This window comes from Carcharhinus amblyrhynchos, chromosome 22 (genome assembly GCF_965287045.1).
Source record: "Carcharhinus amblyrhynchos chromosome 22, sCarAmb.v2.hapA, whole genome shotgun sequence".
NCBI lineage: Eukaryota > Metazoa > Chordata > Chondrichthyes > Carcharhiniformes > Carcharhinidae > Carcharhinus > Carcharhinus amblyrhynchos.
The window spans coordinates 11,212,340-11,228,039 of NC_137345.1; the positions used below are offsets into that span (position 1 = coordinate 11,212,340).

At 44.5% G+C, this 15,700-nt stretch overlaps 1 protein-coding gene across 2 annotated transcripts in view; it reads right to left on the reverse strand.

The window, feature by feature from the left end:
• The window catches only part of LOC145356884 (S-adenosylhomocysteine hydrolase-like protein 1), a 101,666-nt gene extending 91,760 nt beyond the window's left edge, over positions 1-9,906 (reverse strand). For both annotated transcript variants that reach the window (XM_080209855.1, XM_080209856.1), the window contains exon 1: positions 9,578-9,906. In XM_080209855.1, coding sequence (XP_080065981.1) covers positions 9,578-9,817 — 240 coding nt within the window. In that variant the 5' untranslated portion in view covers positions 9,818-9,906. The remainder of the gene's footprint in view (positions 1-9,577) is intronic.
• Between the last annotated feature and the right edge of the window lie 5,794 nt (positions 9,907-15,700).

Genomic DNA, 15,700 nt, shown 5'->3' on the forward strand with positions numbered 1-15,700 from the left:
TATTACTACAAAAAGCTTAACCAAGAAAATATCTCCAGTGAAGTTTCAAGAAATTCCACAGAGTACAACTATGAGCGCCACATGTATCACACCAATGTTAACATAATTCTGGAGGTTACCAGCTGATGTTGACTCTGTTTGTACAGCTTACTGTTAGAGGTGCGAAGCAAACCATTATGTTAGCAAAAACACGCTGCGCACAGCAGCAACATCAACCAAGGAAAGCAAAATGAAATAGGAGTGTCGACTGTCCCTGCAACCACTATCACAGAAGGGATGCAGTTGTGTTTTTCACCAGCAAGAATATTTCACCCTCCAGAAACATGAGCGTATCCAAAACTCTGCTCCTGTATCCAAACCCCACGTGCCCATCAATCCTGTACTCAACAACCTCCACCAGCTCGTGGCCCAGCAACGCCTCAATTTTAAATTCCTCATTCTAGTTTCCAAATCCCTCCACAGCCTCACTCCTCCTCAACTGTGCAACCTCCTACAGTGCTACCACCATCCCCTCCCTGAAATCTGTGCTCCTACACTTTGACCTCTTCCATATCTTCCCCACTTTAATCACCATTCACCATTGGCAACTGTGCTTTCAGTTGCCCAAAAACAATGTGTCCTTATCCAGTGCCTTTAATGCAGTCAGGCATTCCAAAGTGCTTGACAGGAATGTTTGCAAACAAAATCTGACATGTAAGGAAACAACCAAAATCTTAGATAAAGAGCTGGTTTTAAAGAGAGTGTGTTAAAAGGAACAATTCCAGAGTTTAGGGCAGTGCTTCCCAAACTACTTTCGAACGTGATCTCATTTTAACTTGAAAATTGGCGTGACCCCAGACACCAACAAAAACAAGAACAAAGCAGCATTGTGGCGTTCAAGCATTGAAGTTTGTAAATTATCAATGTATCAAACAGACGTTCATAATGATGCATTCAAAGTACTTTGTTTAAATGCATTTATTTCATGCACTCATGTGGGTTTTGGTCAAGCTCTCCATATTGCCCGATAACTAAAGACTCAGTGAAGTTCCCCTTACCCCCCCACCATCAATCAACCCCTCTCCCTCATCAGACACACACCTGCATATAACACTCCCTCCTTCTCACCAATTCACCGCCCTGAATCACATGCCACCCATCTTTCCAACCTTACTTCATGCAAACTAGGCTCACATGCACACCTCCTCCTTCCCACTGTCAGTCACTCAGTAGTCCTTCGTCCCAAAATCCCAACACAAACACACCACATGCCCATCTCTCCTGCCCTCCTCTTGATCTAATTACAAGTGCCTATGAAACCAGTGCCATTGTACTGTGCAAGAAGCCAGAAGTCTCAAAAGTTAAAGTTCTTTAACCTGGTGTTGAGGCATCTTACTATGCTTAACTCAGCCCAACACCAGCATCTCCACATCAAGAAGCCAGAGCCACTGTCCTGTGCAACAGGCAGGCAGGAGCAAGCATAAACACAGTAAAGTTTGAAGCCACCACTTCCTTGCTCACCTATGCTGTCTCCCCACACCCCCTCTCAGTCACACTTGCCTACCACTGCCTCTGCCAAGTCACCATATGAACATCCCAGGCTCATCCAAACAGTGGTTACTTTGAAGGCAGCTGTCCACCCTGTACTGTTTGGTGGCATCAATCCTGTGGGTTCAGGTATGTTGAGCCAGAGGTTTCAGATCAGGCAGTCCCTCTCGACAGTGGGGAGGCGCTTGATTCTAAATGTAACCACTGCAACAGCTTTCCCTTCAGGGGTGGCCTGCACAGTTTGGGAACCCCTACTTTTGGAATTTCCCCCATAAACCTATACATCCCTCTGCCTCTCCAAAACCTTAACACCAACCTCATGAACTAAGTTTTGGTCATCTGATCCAATGCCTCCTTATGTAAGTCATGTCAAACTTTAATTAATAATGCCCACGCAAAGCACCGGTGTGGGGTGGGGGTTAAATGGAAGGTACTGTCACAATCAAATACAGCACAATCACAGTGAATATTACAGCAAAAGGAGAAGCTAAGTCACATCTAGAGTTGCTGTCAGCTTTTAGTCTTCACTGAAGATGAACTTTATTCCTATTTTAAAGGAAACACACACCCCACATTTAAATGTGAATAACAAATAACAGGTTTGCAGTTACATATTAAAGGTTTTAAAAAAGAGTTTTTAATTTATTAGTGTCACAAGTAGGCTTACATTAACACAGCAGTGAAGTTTCTGTGAAAATCACCTGTTCGGATACACTGATGCAGAATTTAGCATGACCAATGCCCTAGCCAGACGCCTTTTGGACTGTGGAAGGAAACCGGAGTACCTGGGTGGAAACCCACACAGGACAGGGAGAATGTGCAGACTCCACACAGACAGTGACCCAAGTCAGGAATCGAACCTGGGTCTCTGATGCTGTGAGGCAGCAGTGCTAACTACTGTGCCACCCTGTTATTAAATGTTAACCAGACAGAAACACCTTGACCTCAACTTGACACCACAGATAGAAATCCAAGAGATGAGACAAATGAGCAAATGTAACCTTTATGGTTCATTTATTCACGAGAAGTTTCTTAATCTTTCCAGACAAAGTAAATCCACAGGGATCAGACACTAGTTAGCTGAATAGCTTGACTTTTTTATTCCTTGGTCAATTTTCTCATGGGAAAATATGTATTATGTCCTGGTACAAGCACAAGAGCATTAATATTTAATTGAATTAATACGCACCGCCACTCAAACCTCAGACACAAAACTGTGTTTCAACCCCAATTTGATGTCCCAGCAGAAATCTTCCAATGCCTGGTCTTCTTTCTGGTTTGAGACATCCAAGGCTTTAATATCCCAAATCTCAAGCTTTATGGAAGATAAACGTTAACTATGAATTAGACATAACGTAAGTGCAAAACTGATTTAAAAGTAATGAATCCCATTCACTCTGAAGACTAAAAAAGACTACACCTAGAAGATTATGCAGTGTAGGCAATTACACACCTCTTAAGTTGTGGCACTTATTCTACAAAGGAATGACTTCTTTTTATATTAAAATGATTTTTTTCTGTATGCAAGACAACAGACGTTTCAGTCTTTAACACTTCCCTTAAGCCCCAGCCCCAACAAAACATGATGTGATGACTAATCAAGCCATCATTCTGGATGCCACAGATGTTAGTTAGCTTACCACATTTCCAACTACATATAAACACAAGCATGTCAACACAAGCTGCAAAACTCAGATTCTAACAATTAAATTTCTCTGCAAATAATCAAGAAAAAAGTAAAATTACTTCCAAAAAATTTTATTGTACAATGTGCTAAAACTGGAATGGAAAATCCTAAAAAAAAGACTTGGATTTCCAACAGATGCTGGTGGGGCCACACGCACAATGTTACAGTAAGTTTACTGATCTCAATGGCTGAGAATCAAATCTTGATTGTCGTATCTTCAATCTTTATTCCCTGCGAGTGTTCCTCCTTGCTGAGAATGAAACATCAGCAAACCAGCCCAGCTGTGACCAGTTGCCATCACCACTGACAAAGTGTGCGTAATAAAGATTTCTTCTCCTTCCATCCCCTCACCCATCCTTTCAAAGTTTAAAATGATTGAACAATAAATAAAAATATAAAGTGATAAACCAGCCAGAAATTTGAAAGAGTGCAGCAAGGATCAACCAAACAGATGGCAGGGTCTGGGCACCCAAATTAAAGGAGAGGCTACAGAATGTATACACTGGAAGAGGAAAATTCTCAAAAGATTCTGCTTATAGAATCATCCACAGAATGATCACAGCATGGAGGGAGGCCATTCAGCCTGTCATTGCCATACCAGCTCTCTACAAGAGAAACTCGCGACAGGCCCTCTCCTATCACTTCCCTGTAACCTTCCTCCTCAGATAATCATTCAATAATTCTTTGAAAGCAACAGTTTTTGCTTCCACTGCACAGACAGTGCATTCTAGGTTCTAACCACAATGCTTCAAAAAGTATTTTCCTCATCTTGTTAATAGTTTATGATATCTTTCAGACAACGTCCATGATTACCCTGACTCTATCCCTGAGTATGCCAGTCCCTCTGGCAAGGCAGATCCACTAAAAGGTGGAGGCACGAGTGCCATTACATTGATCATCAGGACAGCTTGGACCCGAGAGTCCTCAAAATTGACTCTGCTTGCCTAGAAGTCTTAATCAGCTGGGAAACTTCTTGCTGATAACCACCCATTATTCACCCTCAACTGAGGAATCAATACTCCTCCATATTTAACGCCACTTGGGAGAAGAAATGAGGACAGACTGTAAGAACACAGAGTTGACTCTGAGTAGGGTGCTTCACTATCCTTCACCAGGAGAGCAGCAGCACCAGAGAGTCCTGTAAGACAGAGCCACCGAGAGGTTGGAGCCGCAGCACCGCCAGACAGAGCCACCGACAGGTTGGAGCCGCAGCACCGCCAGACAGAGCCAACAGAACCAATACAAGAAAAAAATCTAGCTGATCCTGTTCTTACCAATCTATGTCATGGGTATATCTGTACATGACAATATTGGTAGGAATGACTCATGTCCCATTGACTCTACAGTCCTGAGGGCACCCTCCATTGTGTTGTGTGGCAATACCACTGTTCTAAATGGGATTGGTCAGGAAGAGATCCAGCTGAAAATTCCATATTAATGTAAGACAGAGAACAATCAGCAACATCAACAGGATAGCATTCCCTCACAATCTGTAACCTTATGGCCTGGAATAGACATCAAGCCAAGAAACGAACGCTGGTCCAATGAGCAGTGCAGAAGAGTGTGGCAGGAACAAACACTAGGCATATCTAGAAATGAGATGCCAATCTGCTGCAACTACCACAGAGAACTAGATGCATGCTGAACAGCAGAAGTAGCATGCTCTGGACAGTCAAGCAATCCCAGAACCAACAGATCAAAGCAAACTCTGCATTCCTGTCACATCCAGTTGACACTCGAGGTAAATTAATTAACAGATGGCAGTTTCACAAACCTTCTTATCGTCAATAGTAGCAGAGTCCAGCATGTATATGCAAAAGGTGAGTCTAAAGCTTTTGCAACCAGCTTTAGCCAAAAGCACCAAGTGGTGATCCACTCATGCACCATTCGTGGCCCAACGTTTAACATTCTTGCCTTTTGAGTCAGAAGGTTCAAGTCTCATTCCAGGACCAAGGAACAAAAACTAAGGCCAATGTACTATTGTAATAACAAAGAAGTATTGTCCTGCCCGTGGTGTTACCACTTTTTGGACAAGATGTTAGAAAAAGCTTGATCTGCTCTTGCAGATGGACGTCAAACATCCCATTTTATTTTAAAGAAAGCAGCAGAGATATAGCCAGTGTCCTGGCTAATATTTACCACTGAATCAACTTATCTGAACTGGATTACCTAGTTATCACATTGTTGTGTGAGGTGGCTTACAGTGCACAAACTGGCTGCTGTGCTTCCTATATCATAGCAGTGAGAACCCTTCAAAAGTACCTCATTGTCTCAGTGTTTTACAGACACTGGGTGGTCATGGCATATGCTATATATGAAACAGACGTTTAAGTTTAGCCTCTTCGATCATCACAAAAGCCGGTCTAAGTCAATTCACTATACGTGATACCATGAAACTAAATACAGCAATATTTAGAGAATTTTTAGAATATTTAGAAAATTTAGAGAAGTGGTGCAGGCTACCTCACTAAATATATTTAAGTCATGGGTAGATAGGTTTTTGACAGACAAAGGAATTAAGGGTTATGGGGAGTGAGCAGGAAAGTGGAACTGATCCACTTCAGATCAGCCATGATCTTACTGAATGGCGGGGCAGGCTCAAAGGGCTAGATGGCCTACTCCTGCTCCTATTTCTTATGTTCTTATGTAATATCTATGGATCCCCAACAATACCTCAGTTGTAGTGCTAAAGACTTCTGCTCCTGAACTAGCTGCGCCCCAAGCCAAGGTGTTCCAGTACCACTACAACGCTGCCATCTACCTGACAACATGAAAAATTGACCAGGTATGTCCTGACCACAGAAAGGACATTCTAATCGGACCAATTCTGCCCCAACCAGCAAAGTAATGGTGGAGGTCATCGACAGTGCTATCAAGCAGCACCTACCAATAATCAGCTCATCGATTTGCCAGGACCGTTTCCCCCACGTCCGTGAAAGTTTTGATTCAAACATGGAAAAATAGCACTAAATTTTAGAGATGAGCTGAAAGTGATTGTCCTTGACATCGGCATTCAAATTAATGCGACATCAAAAAGCCCCCGTAAAACAGAAGTCATTGACAATCAGGGGAAAGCTCTCAATTGGCTGAATCGATCCCTCACACAAAGGAAGATGGCTACTGTCAGAGGCCAAACAGTCCTTCAGGAGTTCCTCAGGGTAACGTCAGAAGCCCAACCACCTTCAGTTGATTCAATGACTTTTCCTCCATCATAAAGGTCAGAAATGGGGATGCTTGCTGACAGCAGCATCAGTTCCATTTGCAATTCATCAGATACTATATTATCTATGCCCTCAAACAGCAAGACCTGGAGAACATTCAGGCTTGAGCTCATCAGGAACATTTGGGAGGCCAGGCAATGACCATTTACAACAAGAGAAAATCTAACCATGTTGCCTTGACACTCAACAGCACCACACTCACTGAATCCCCAGGCATCAGCATCCTGTGGATCATCACTGACCAGGTACTTAACTGGATCAACCACATAAATACAGTGGGTGCAAGGGCCAGTCAGCAGCTTGATATTCTGCAGGGAGTAACGCACTTTCTGACTCCCCAAAGCCTATTCCCTATTTACAAGGCAAAGGTGACATGGAAAACACTGCCTGATAGAGTGCAGCTCCATAGCACAAGCAGCTCACCACAATCCAGGACCTTGTTTTTAAAAACTGGCATCCCACCCACAACTTTAAACATTCAATTCTCTACCACTGGATAACCAAAACTGCAGCATGTACCATCTACAAGATGCAATGCAGGAACTTGTCAATGCTGTGACAGTACATCCAAAACCCTAGACATCAACACGCAGGAAATTAAGGAAAGTTGACACATGGGAATACATCACCTGCAAGGTCCCGCCAAGTCTCTCACTTTCTTGATTTGCAAACATATCAAGGTTTCTTCATCATAACCGAGTCAAAATCCTGCAACTCCACCAAATAGTTAGTTCCCAGGGAGTACGTTTACCAGAAACAAGGACACACCAGAAACTCATCAGTATCTTCTCAAGGGTAATCAGGGGGAAATGAGCAATAAAAGTTGGTCTAGCCAACAACACCCATATCCCATGATTGAACAAAAAACATTTAACAATGACTACACTGCCAAACTGCTTCATAGCTAATAACTGCAAGTACTTTCTTTCCATGACCACTGAATTGAACTTCAAAAGACTGATGATGACTAAATCAGCTAAAATAATAATCAAGCAAAACAGATACATTCCTGTTGCATTAGTGCAGATGGACAAGCATGTCGCAAATTCAACTGGCAAAAGAAAATGTCCCAAAACAATGTAAAGTTTATTTATTAGTCACAAGTAAGGCTTACATTAACACTAGCAATTAAGTTACTGAGAAACTCCCCGAGTCACCACAGTCCAGCACCTGTTCAGGTCAATGCACCTAACCAGCACGTCTTTCAGAAACTGAAGCACCTGGAGGCAATCCACACCGACAGAGGGAGAATGTGCAAACTCCACACTGATAGCGACCCAAATCGGGAATCGAACCCGGGTTCCTGCAGTGAAGCAGCGGTGCTAACCACTGTGATACCATGCGGCCCCGTTTCTCTCAGTTATATTCAACAATGCCACTTTCTTGTGAATAAAGCCAAGCAAAAGACCGAAGTACAAGATGCATGATATCATCAAAATTGAAGTGAGCATGGTAGAATACAACGTAAATTAAAACTAGTGACAGGAAGTGGTAATAATGAAGTGAAATGGAAGAGCTTGGCAAGTTTCAGGAACTCAAATTTCAGCTGAAACAAACAAAGTTCTCCAGCTCTCTTTGGAAAGGACTGAGATAATGTCATTTCATCAGTCAACTGGTGGCTGAAAACTTTGCTCAATGACAAAGCTAGGACAAGGGTGAACAGCTATCACACAATTATGATTAAAGACGCATTGAAGTTTGATTCAAGTCCAGAAGATCAAAGAAAATTGCCAGATATCATACCAATTTTCAATACCCCATTGCAACAGTGACAAACATCTGGGACCCAGCTCATGGTTATGCTTACTTGAATTCATGTCATACCATTTTAAACCTGCATTTTAAATCTACATGTTCCTTCTTTGGATGCAATAGCCTAAATAACTCTAATAATTTTAACAACTCACTGGTCACTTTCTGTGACTAGACTAAACTATTAAACAAAAATGGGCCAGTGCACATGTAATTTGTGTTAGAATAATAAAATCCTACAGTGCAGAACGGGGCCGTTTGGCCCATCCAGTCTGCACCGACCACAATCCCACCCAGGCCCTATCCCCATAACTTCATGCATTTACCCTATCTAGTGAGCCAACACTAAAAATTTAGCATGGCCGATCTACCTAACCCACACATCTTTGGGGTGTGAGGAGAAACCGGAGTACCCAGAGGAAACCCATGCAGACATGGGGAGAATGTGCAAACTCCACACAGACAGGGACCCAAGCTGGGAATCAAACTCGGGTCCCTGGCGCTGTGAGACAGCAGTGCTAACCACTGTGCCACTCCCACACAAGCGAATTTTGTTCAGGATAGTTTACAAACTTATTATTTGCAAACTTATGTGAAATGAAATAACTGGAACCTTGGTCTAAAATCAAACAAATCAACTTTTAAAAAATATTTGGATGTGCATTTGAAATATGATAACGAAGTAAATGGGCCAAGTGCAGGGAAATTGGAAAAGCACGACTTTAGTGGTAGATATTGTCGGTGCAGACTCGATGGACCAAAGGACCTTTTCTGCAATGCACGACATCAATAGCTCCATCAAAGTAGCAGGCATTAGGGGAAAAAAAACTACTGTCCCGTCCTGTGCCAAAATAGTCAACAATAAACTTGTCCTTCAAAGTTTTAACACACACTCTCAAGGGCCATGTCTGGCAAGAATTTTGCCAGTGCTGCATACAAATTGCAAAGGTCCACCAGTGAAAGAGGCCAAGAGACTGAAAGTCCAGTGCTATTCCCAGTGATTGAACTAAAGGTTCAGTCTCATCACAGAGGACAGGAATAAAACAATTTTAAAAATGCTGGGTCAAATCTACCATGGAAGGTGAATCCCTCAAAAATCCAAGCTTCTGAAGGGATGTGGCGAGGGGTTTGTTTCAGCTCATTGGGACGGGGGGGTTAACTATCTCCCACAGACTTGAGGGGGAATGGAAAGAGGAAAGGACGCAGAGAGGGCTACGCATGCGCTGTCGCGCAGGGCATCTTGGTAGTTGTAGTTCTCCCACTCAATCCAGCAAGCCGCCAGCCCGCCACCCAGACTACAACTTCCACAATGCAACGCCTCCGCCTGCCCCGGTGGAGCCGATGCTCCTGTTCCCCCGGCCCGCCGCCGCCACCACCACCGCCGCCTCACCTTCTTCACCGGTTTGTGCGACGCGACAGCGCCGCCGTCGTTGTTGAGGACGACCAGGGAGGGCTCCTTGGGCGCCGCAGTCTTGTTCATCGCGTATTTCTCCATGTCAGCCCTGGTCTTCTCGCTGCTCTGCGCCCTCTCGGCGTTGGCATTCTCCTTCACTTCCTTGGCTTTCAGCGCCTCTCGCACGTCCTTGGTCTCCACCGGCTCGGGGGCACCTTTCTTCAGCAGCTCGGCCATCGTCTTTCCTGTCAGTGCGCCCGCCGACCTTCCGCTATCGACCGCCACCGTTTGACTGGAGTGCTGGGATGGCGCAGCGGCGACGGCGGAGCCTGGAGTGTTGACGTTAGAGGGATAGCCCGCCCCCTTCCCCCGTGCGTGCCCCGCCCCCTTCCCCCGTGCGTGCCCCGCCCCCTTCCCCCGTGCGTGCCCCGCCCCGTCAATTCGACGTCAAGAGGCTGGCCTGCGTGTGACGTCATGGGGAGACGTTGACCATTTCTCTCAGACGCAGAAAAGGCCCTTCAGCCCGTCAAGTCTGCACCAACAAAGCCTACAATTAAAGGCACCATAATCCCATTTTCCTGTATTTATCCCATATCTTTGAATATTGTGATCATCTAATCACAGAATCCCTACAGTGCAGTAGGACGCCATTCGGCCCATCCAGTCTGTACTGACCACAATCCCATCCAGGCTCTTCTCCTGTAACCCCATACATTTATCCTGCTAATCCCCTAACACTAGGATCAATTTAGCATGGCACATCTTTGGACTGAGGGAGGAAACCAGAGCACCTGGAGCAAACGCATGCAGACACGGGGAGAATGTGCAAACTCCACACAGACAGAGACCCGAGGCCACATTGAACTGGGACTGTGAGATAGCAGTGCTAACCACTGTGCCACTGTGCTGCCCTTGATATTTCAAGTACTCGTGCAAATATTTTTTAAAAGCTGTAAGGCTTTCCAGCCTCTCAGTGCCAGGGTCCCGGGTTCAGTTCCTGGCATGGGTCACTGTCTGTGTGGAGTTTGCACGTTCTCCCGGTGTCTGCCTTGGTTTCCTCCAGGTGCTCCGGTTCCCTCCCACGCTCTGAAAGACTTGCTGGTTAGGTGCGTTGGTCGTGCTAAATTCTCCTCAGAGTACTCGAACAGGCACCAGAGTGTGGCAACTTGGGGATTTTCACAGCAACCTCATTGCAATGTAAATGTAAGCCTACTTATGACACTAATAAATAAACTTTGAATCACTTCCTTCCAAGGTGGTGCATTCCACATTCCCAACATCCTCTGGGTGAAAAAGGGTTTGCTCAAATCCCCTCTTAATCTCCTGCCCCTTATCCTAAAACAATGCCCCCTCATGATTGACCCCTCAACAACGAGAAACAGCTGCTCCCTACTCACCCTGTCCATATCCCTCAGAATCTTATACACGTCAATCAGGACTCCTTCAGCCGAAAGAAAACAATCCAAGCCTATCCTGTCTCTCCTTATAGCTCAGTGCTCCATCCCAGGCAACATTCTGGCGAACTCCCTCTGTACCCCCTCCAGTGCTATCACATCCTTCCTACAGTGAGGTGACCGGAACTGCACACAGTACTCCAGCTATGACCGAACCAACTTTCTGTACAATTCCAACATTACCTTCTTGCTCTTATACTGTATACCATGACTGACTTAAAAAAAATTCTTCCATATGTCTTCTTAACTATCCTATTCTCATGCTCTATCACCTTCAAGTATCTGTGAACAATTACTCCAAGATCCCTTCATTCCTCTGAGCTTCCCAGTGTCCTGCCCCTCATTAAATACTCCCTCATCTTGTTTCTTCTTCAAAAAGTGCATTACTCCCGATGGTAGGAGTTGCTTTCATATAGCTCAAACACCACACAAGATTTCCCAACCTGCTTCACAGTCAATGAAATACTCTTGAAGGGTTATATTGTGGGAAGTTCAGTCTTTATCTCTTCTTAGGCAGTCACTCAGGATCCAGGGTGACTTGCTTCCGCTCTGCTTGGATGAGTGCAGAGATGTCTGATAAATCCAATGTGTGATCTGCAGACACGGCCACATGCAGAGGTGCTTTATGCGTTGGTTAGGTGTGTTATTCAGAGGTTTGCATGCACCGTGACATTGCCTCCACAACATTCCTGACAAACTCTCTCTGTGTGCAACACTTCTTTATTATAGTCTATATTATAGATCTATGATCTATAGTCAGTTACAAGCCACGGTCTTCCATCTGTTGGTGGGGAGGGGTGCCTGATCTCTTCAGGGGCACTTTGGTGATATCCCTAAAGCCTTTCCACTGGTATCTTGCCAGCTTCAAGTTTCTAGGTTTCCAGATCACCAACCACCTGTCCTGGTGCCTCCATACTTATATTATAATTAAGAAAGCCCACCAACACTTTTAAGGAAATTTGGCTTATCCACTATGACTCTCAACAATTTTTACAGATGCACCATAGAAAGTCCTTTCCAGATATATCACAGTTTGGTATGGCTCCTGCTATTACCAAGACCACAAGAAATTACGAAGGGTTGTGAATGTAGCCCAGTCCATCGCACGAACCAGCCTCCCACCAATTGACTCTGTCTACACTTCCCACTGCCTCAGAAAAGCAGCCAGCATAATTAAAGATCCCATGCAACCCAGACAGACTCTTTGCCACCTGCTTCTATCGAGAAAAAGATACAGGGGTCTGAGTTCACGTACCAACCGACCCAAGAACAGCTTCTTCCCTGGTGCCATCAGACTTTTGAATGGACCTACCTCGCATTAAGCAGATCTTTCTCTTCACCCTTGCTTTGGCTGTAACATTGTATTGTGCATCTCCTTTCCTTCTCCCTTATGAACGGTATGGTCTATCTGTATAGTGCACAAGAAATAATACTTTTCACTGTACCCCAGTACATGAGACAATAATAAATCAAATCAACCGAGGTCCACGGAGAGCAGTTGCTTCAGGAGTCAGTACCATACAGGACATTTGTACTTAAATCCCAGAGTAAGACTTGGACTCATGATCTTCTAGCTTGGAAATTAGAGAACTCTGATAAGGACAGCTTTGGACTTACATAGTTAACAAACCCTCCCCAGAACATTGATGAGGCGTCCATCTGTTACAATCCATCACTGGAAGAAGGCAAAAGGAGATCAGAGGCACATTTTGAGAAGGTCCCTGAGGGACTGGGATCAGCTCAGGGTTGAGGAGTTAATGCTCCAGGGTGTTGGACTCCAGTTAGGGGAGGTACACGAGAGCTCTGAGTCAGAAGACAGGAGGCTGTTGTAACCTGTGACTGAAAGAAGCTGCAGAAGTAGAGATAGGAGGTCCAGACAATGGAAGGTTTTATGTTAGCAGCAGGATTTTTACATCATTGTGTCAAAGGATAGATTCAGGTCATGGTTGACTGGGAAGTGGAACTTTTGAGAGTAGGAATGTGGATGGTGCAGTTTTAAACAAGCTGCTATTTGTGAAAGGCACAGCTTATAACAATCGGCAGTAACTGAACCTAGAAGTGATGAATGTAAATGTAAGGCCACAATCATGTACAATATATATTAATGACTTGGACAAAGAAAGCGATAGTACGATTGCCAAGTTTGGAGATGACATAAAAACAGGTGGGAAGGTAAGCGGTGAGGATGATACAAAGGGCAGGATTGTACAGCCTCACTCATCCCAAAATTAAATTCCCGACTGTGGTCGATGGACCTTTTCCTGGTCTGTCCTCACTCACTCCAATTCTGATGACAGGCGGGGCAATAAAATTCCAGCCAAAGAGGTTACAAAGGAAGGTAGATCTGTTAAGATGAGTGAGCAAACACTTGGCAGATGAAATGCAGGAAAATGTGAAGTAACGCACTTTGGTGGGATGAATAAAGGAGCTGAATATTATTTAAACGGAGAAAGACTGCAGAAAGCTGCAGGACAGAGGGATTTGGGGGTGGTCTTCATGCACAAAACACAAAGCAAATTCAGCAAGTAATCGGAAAGGCAAATTTCAGAGGGAATGGATTATAAAAATAGGGAGTCTTGCTAAAGCTAAACAAGACATGAGTTAGCCCACACCTGGAATACTGTGAACAGTTTTGGTTCCCTTATCTAAGGAAAGATATACTGGTATTGGAGGCAGTCCAGAGAAGGATCAGTACATTGAACCCAGGAATGGAGGGATTTTCTTATGAAAAAAGATAAGAGTGTGTTGGGCCTGTACTCATTGGAGTTTAGAAGGACAAGAGTTGACCTTATTGAGACATTGACAGAACACTTGACAGGGTAGATGCTGAAACAATGCTTCCTCTTGCAGAAGAGTCTAGGGCCAGAAGGCATAATCTCAGGGCGTAACCCATTCAAGATAGAGATGAGGATTTTTTTGAAGGAATACTGATCTGTGAATTCTTTACTACAAAAGGCTATTCAGGCTACATCATTAATTATGTTCGAGGCTGAGATAGACAGGTTCTTAATCAGTCAGGGAATCAAGAGTTATGGGGATAAGGGCAGGGAACTGGAGTTGAGGATAGAACATAGAACATTACAGCGCAGAACAGGCCCTTTGGCCCACGATGTTGCGCCAACCAGTTTTTTTAAAAAAAAAACTGACCCACTAATCTAAACCAATCCCTTTTCGTCCATAAACCTATCCATAGATCTCTTAAACGCCCCCAAACTAGGCGCATTTACAACCGCAGCAGGCAGGGCATTCCAATCCCTCACCACCCTCTGGGTAAAGAACCTACCCCTGACATCCATCCTATAACTACCACCCCTTAATTTAAAGCCATGCCCCCTCGTGCTAGCATTCTCCATCCGAGGAAAAAGGCTATCACTATCCACCCTATCTAAACGTCTAATCATCTTATATGTTTCAATAAGATCCCCTCTTAGCCTCCTTCTTTCCAGCGAAAACAACCCCAAATCCCTCAGTCTCTCCTCATGTGACCTCCCCTCCATACCAGGCAACATCCTGGTAAACCTCCTCTGCACCCTCTCCAAAGCCTCAACGTCCTTCCTGTAATGTGGGGACCAGAACTGCACACAGTACTCCAAGTGCGGCCGCACCAGAGTTGTGTACAGTTGCAACATGACGCTGCGACTCCTAAATTCAATCCCCCTACCAATAAACGCCAAGACACCGTATGCCTTCTTAACTACCTTATCTACTTGATTCCCAACCTTCAGGGATCTATGTACACATACACCTAGATCCCTCTGCTCCTCCACACTATTCAAAGTCCTCCCGTTAGCCCTATACTGAACACATCTGTTACTCCTACCGAAATGAATTACCTCACACTTCTCCACATTAAACTCCATCCGCCACCTCGCGGCCCAGCTCTGCAACCTAAGTCACCCTGCAAACTATGACACCCTTCCTCACAATCTACCACACCACTGACTTTGGTGTCATCAGCAAACTTACTGATCCACCCAACTATACCCTCATCCAGATCATTAATAAAAATTACAAACAGCAGTGGCCCCAATAATATCAGATCAGTCATGATCTCTTGAATGGTGGAGCAGCTTCAACAGGCCAAATGGCCTACTTTTGCTCTTACATCTTACGAAGATAGCAGTCACGAGGACAAAGTGGGACTGACTTGAGCAGAATGGTGAGTAAACGAGGGGAGTTTGAAGAAAAGCTCCAGGTTGAAACAAAAGCCAAGGTTACAAAGCAGTTCAGTGGGTGCAAGCAACTAGGGAAAGGAATGGAGTGGAGTCAAGGTATGGCTGCTGAAAAAGAAAGCTCAGCAGTAAAAAAAAACTGTCAGTAAAACCACAGTATGGGCTGTGCAAGATTTTGTAACACACGGGAATAGAATCAAACTGGGCAGTGCCACAAGAAATGGAGCAGATATACAGATTAAGGAACAATTTAGCACAGCTAATACACCTAGAGTCCAAAGATGTGTAGATTAGGTGAATTGCCATTGTCAATGTGCAGGGTTATGGGAACAAGATGGATCTGGATAAGATGCACTTTGAGAGTCAGTGCAGGCTCAGTAGACCAAAATGGCCTCCTCCTTAAAGGTAGGGATTATATGGAACTTGTTACCCATCTCAAATGTCAGATGAGTGCCCCATCATAAAGGTGGTGGTTAATGATCTTACAGATCAGA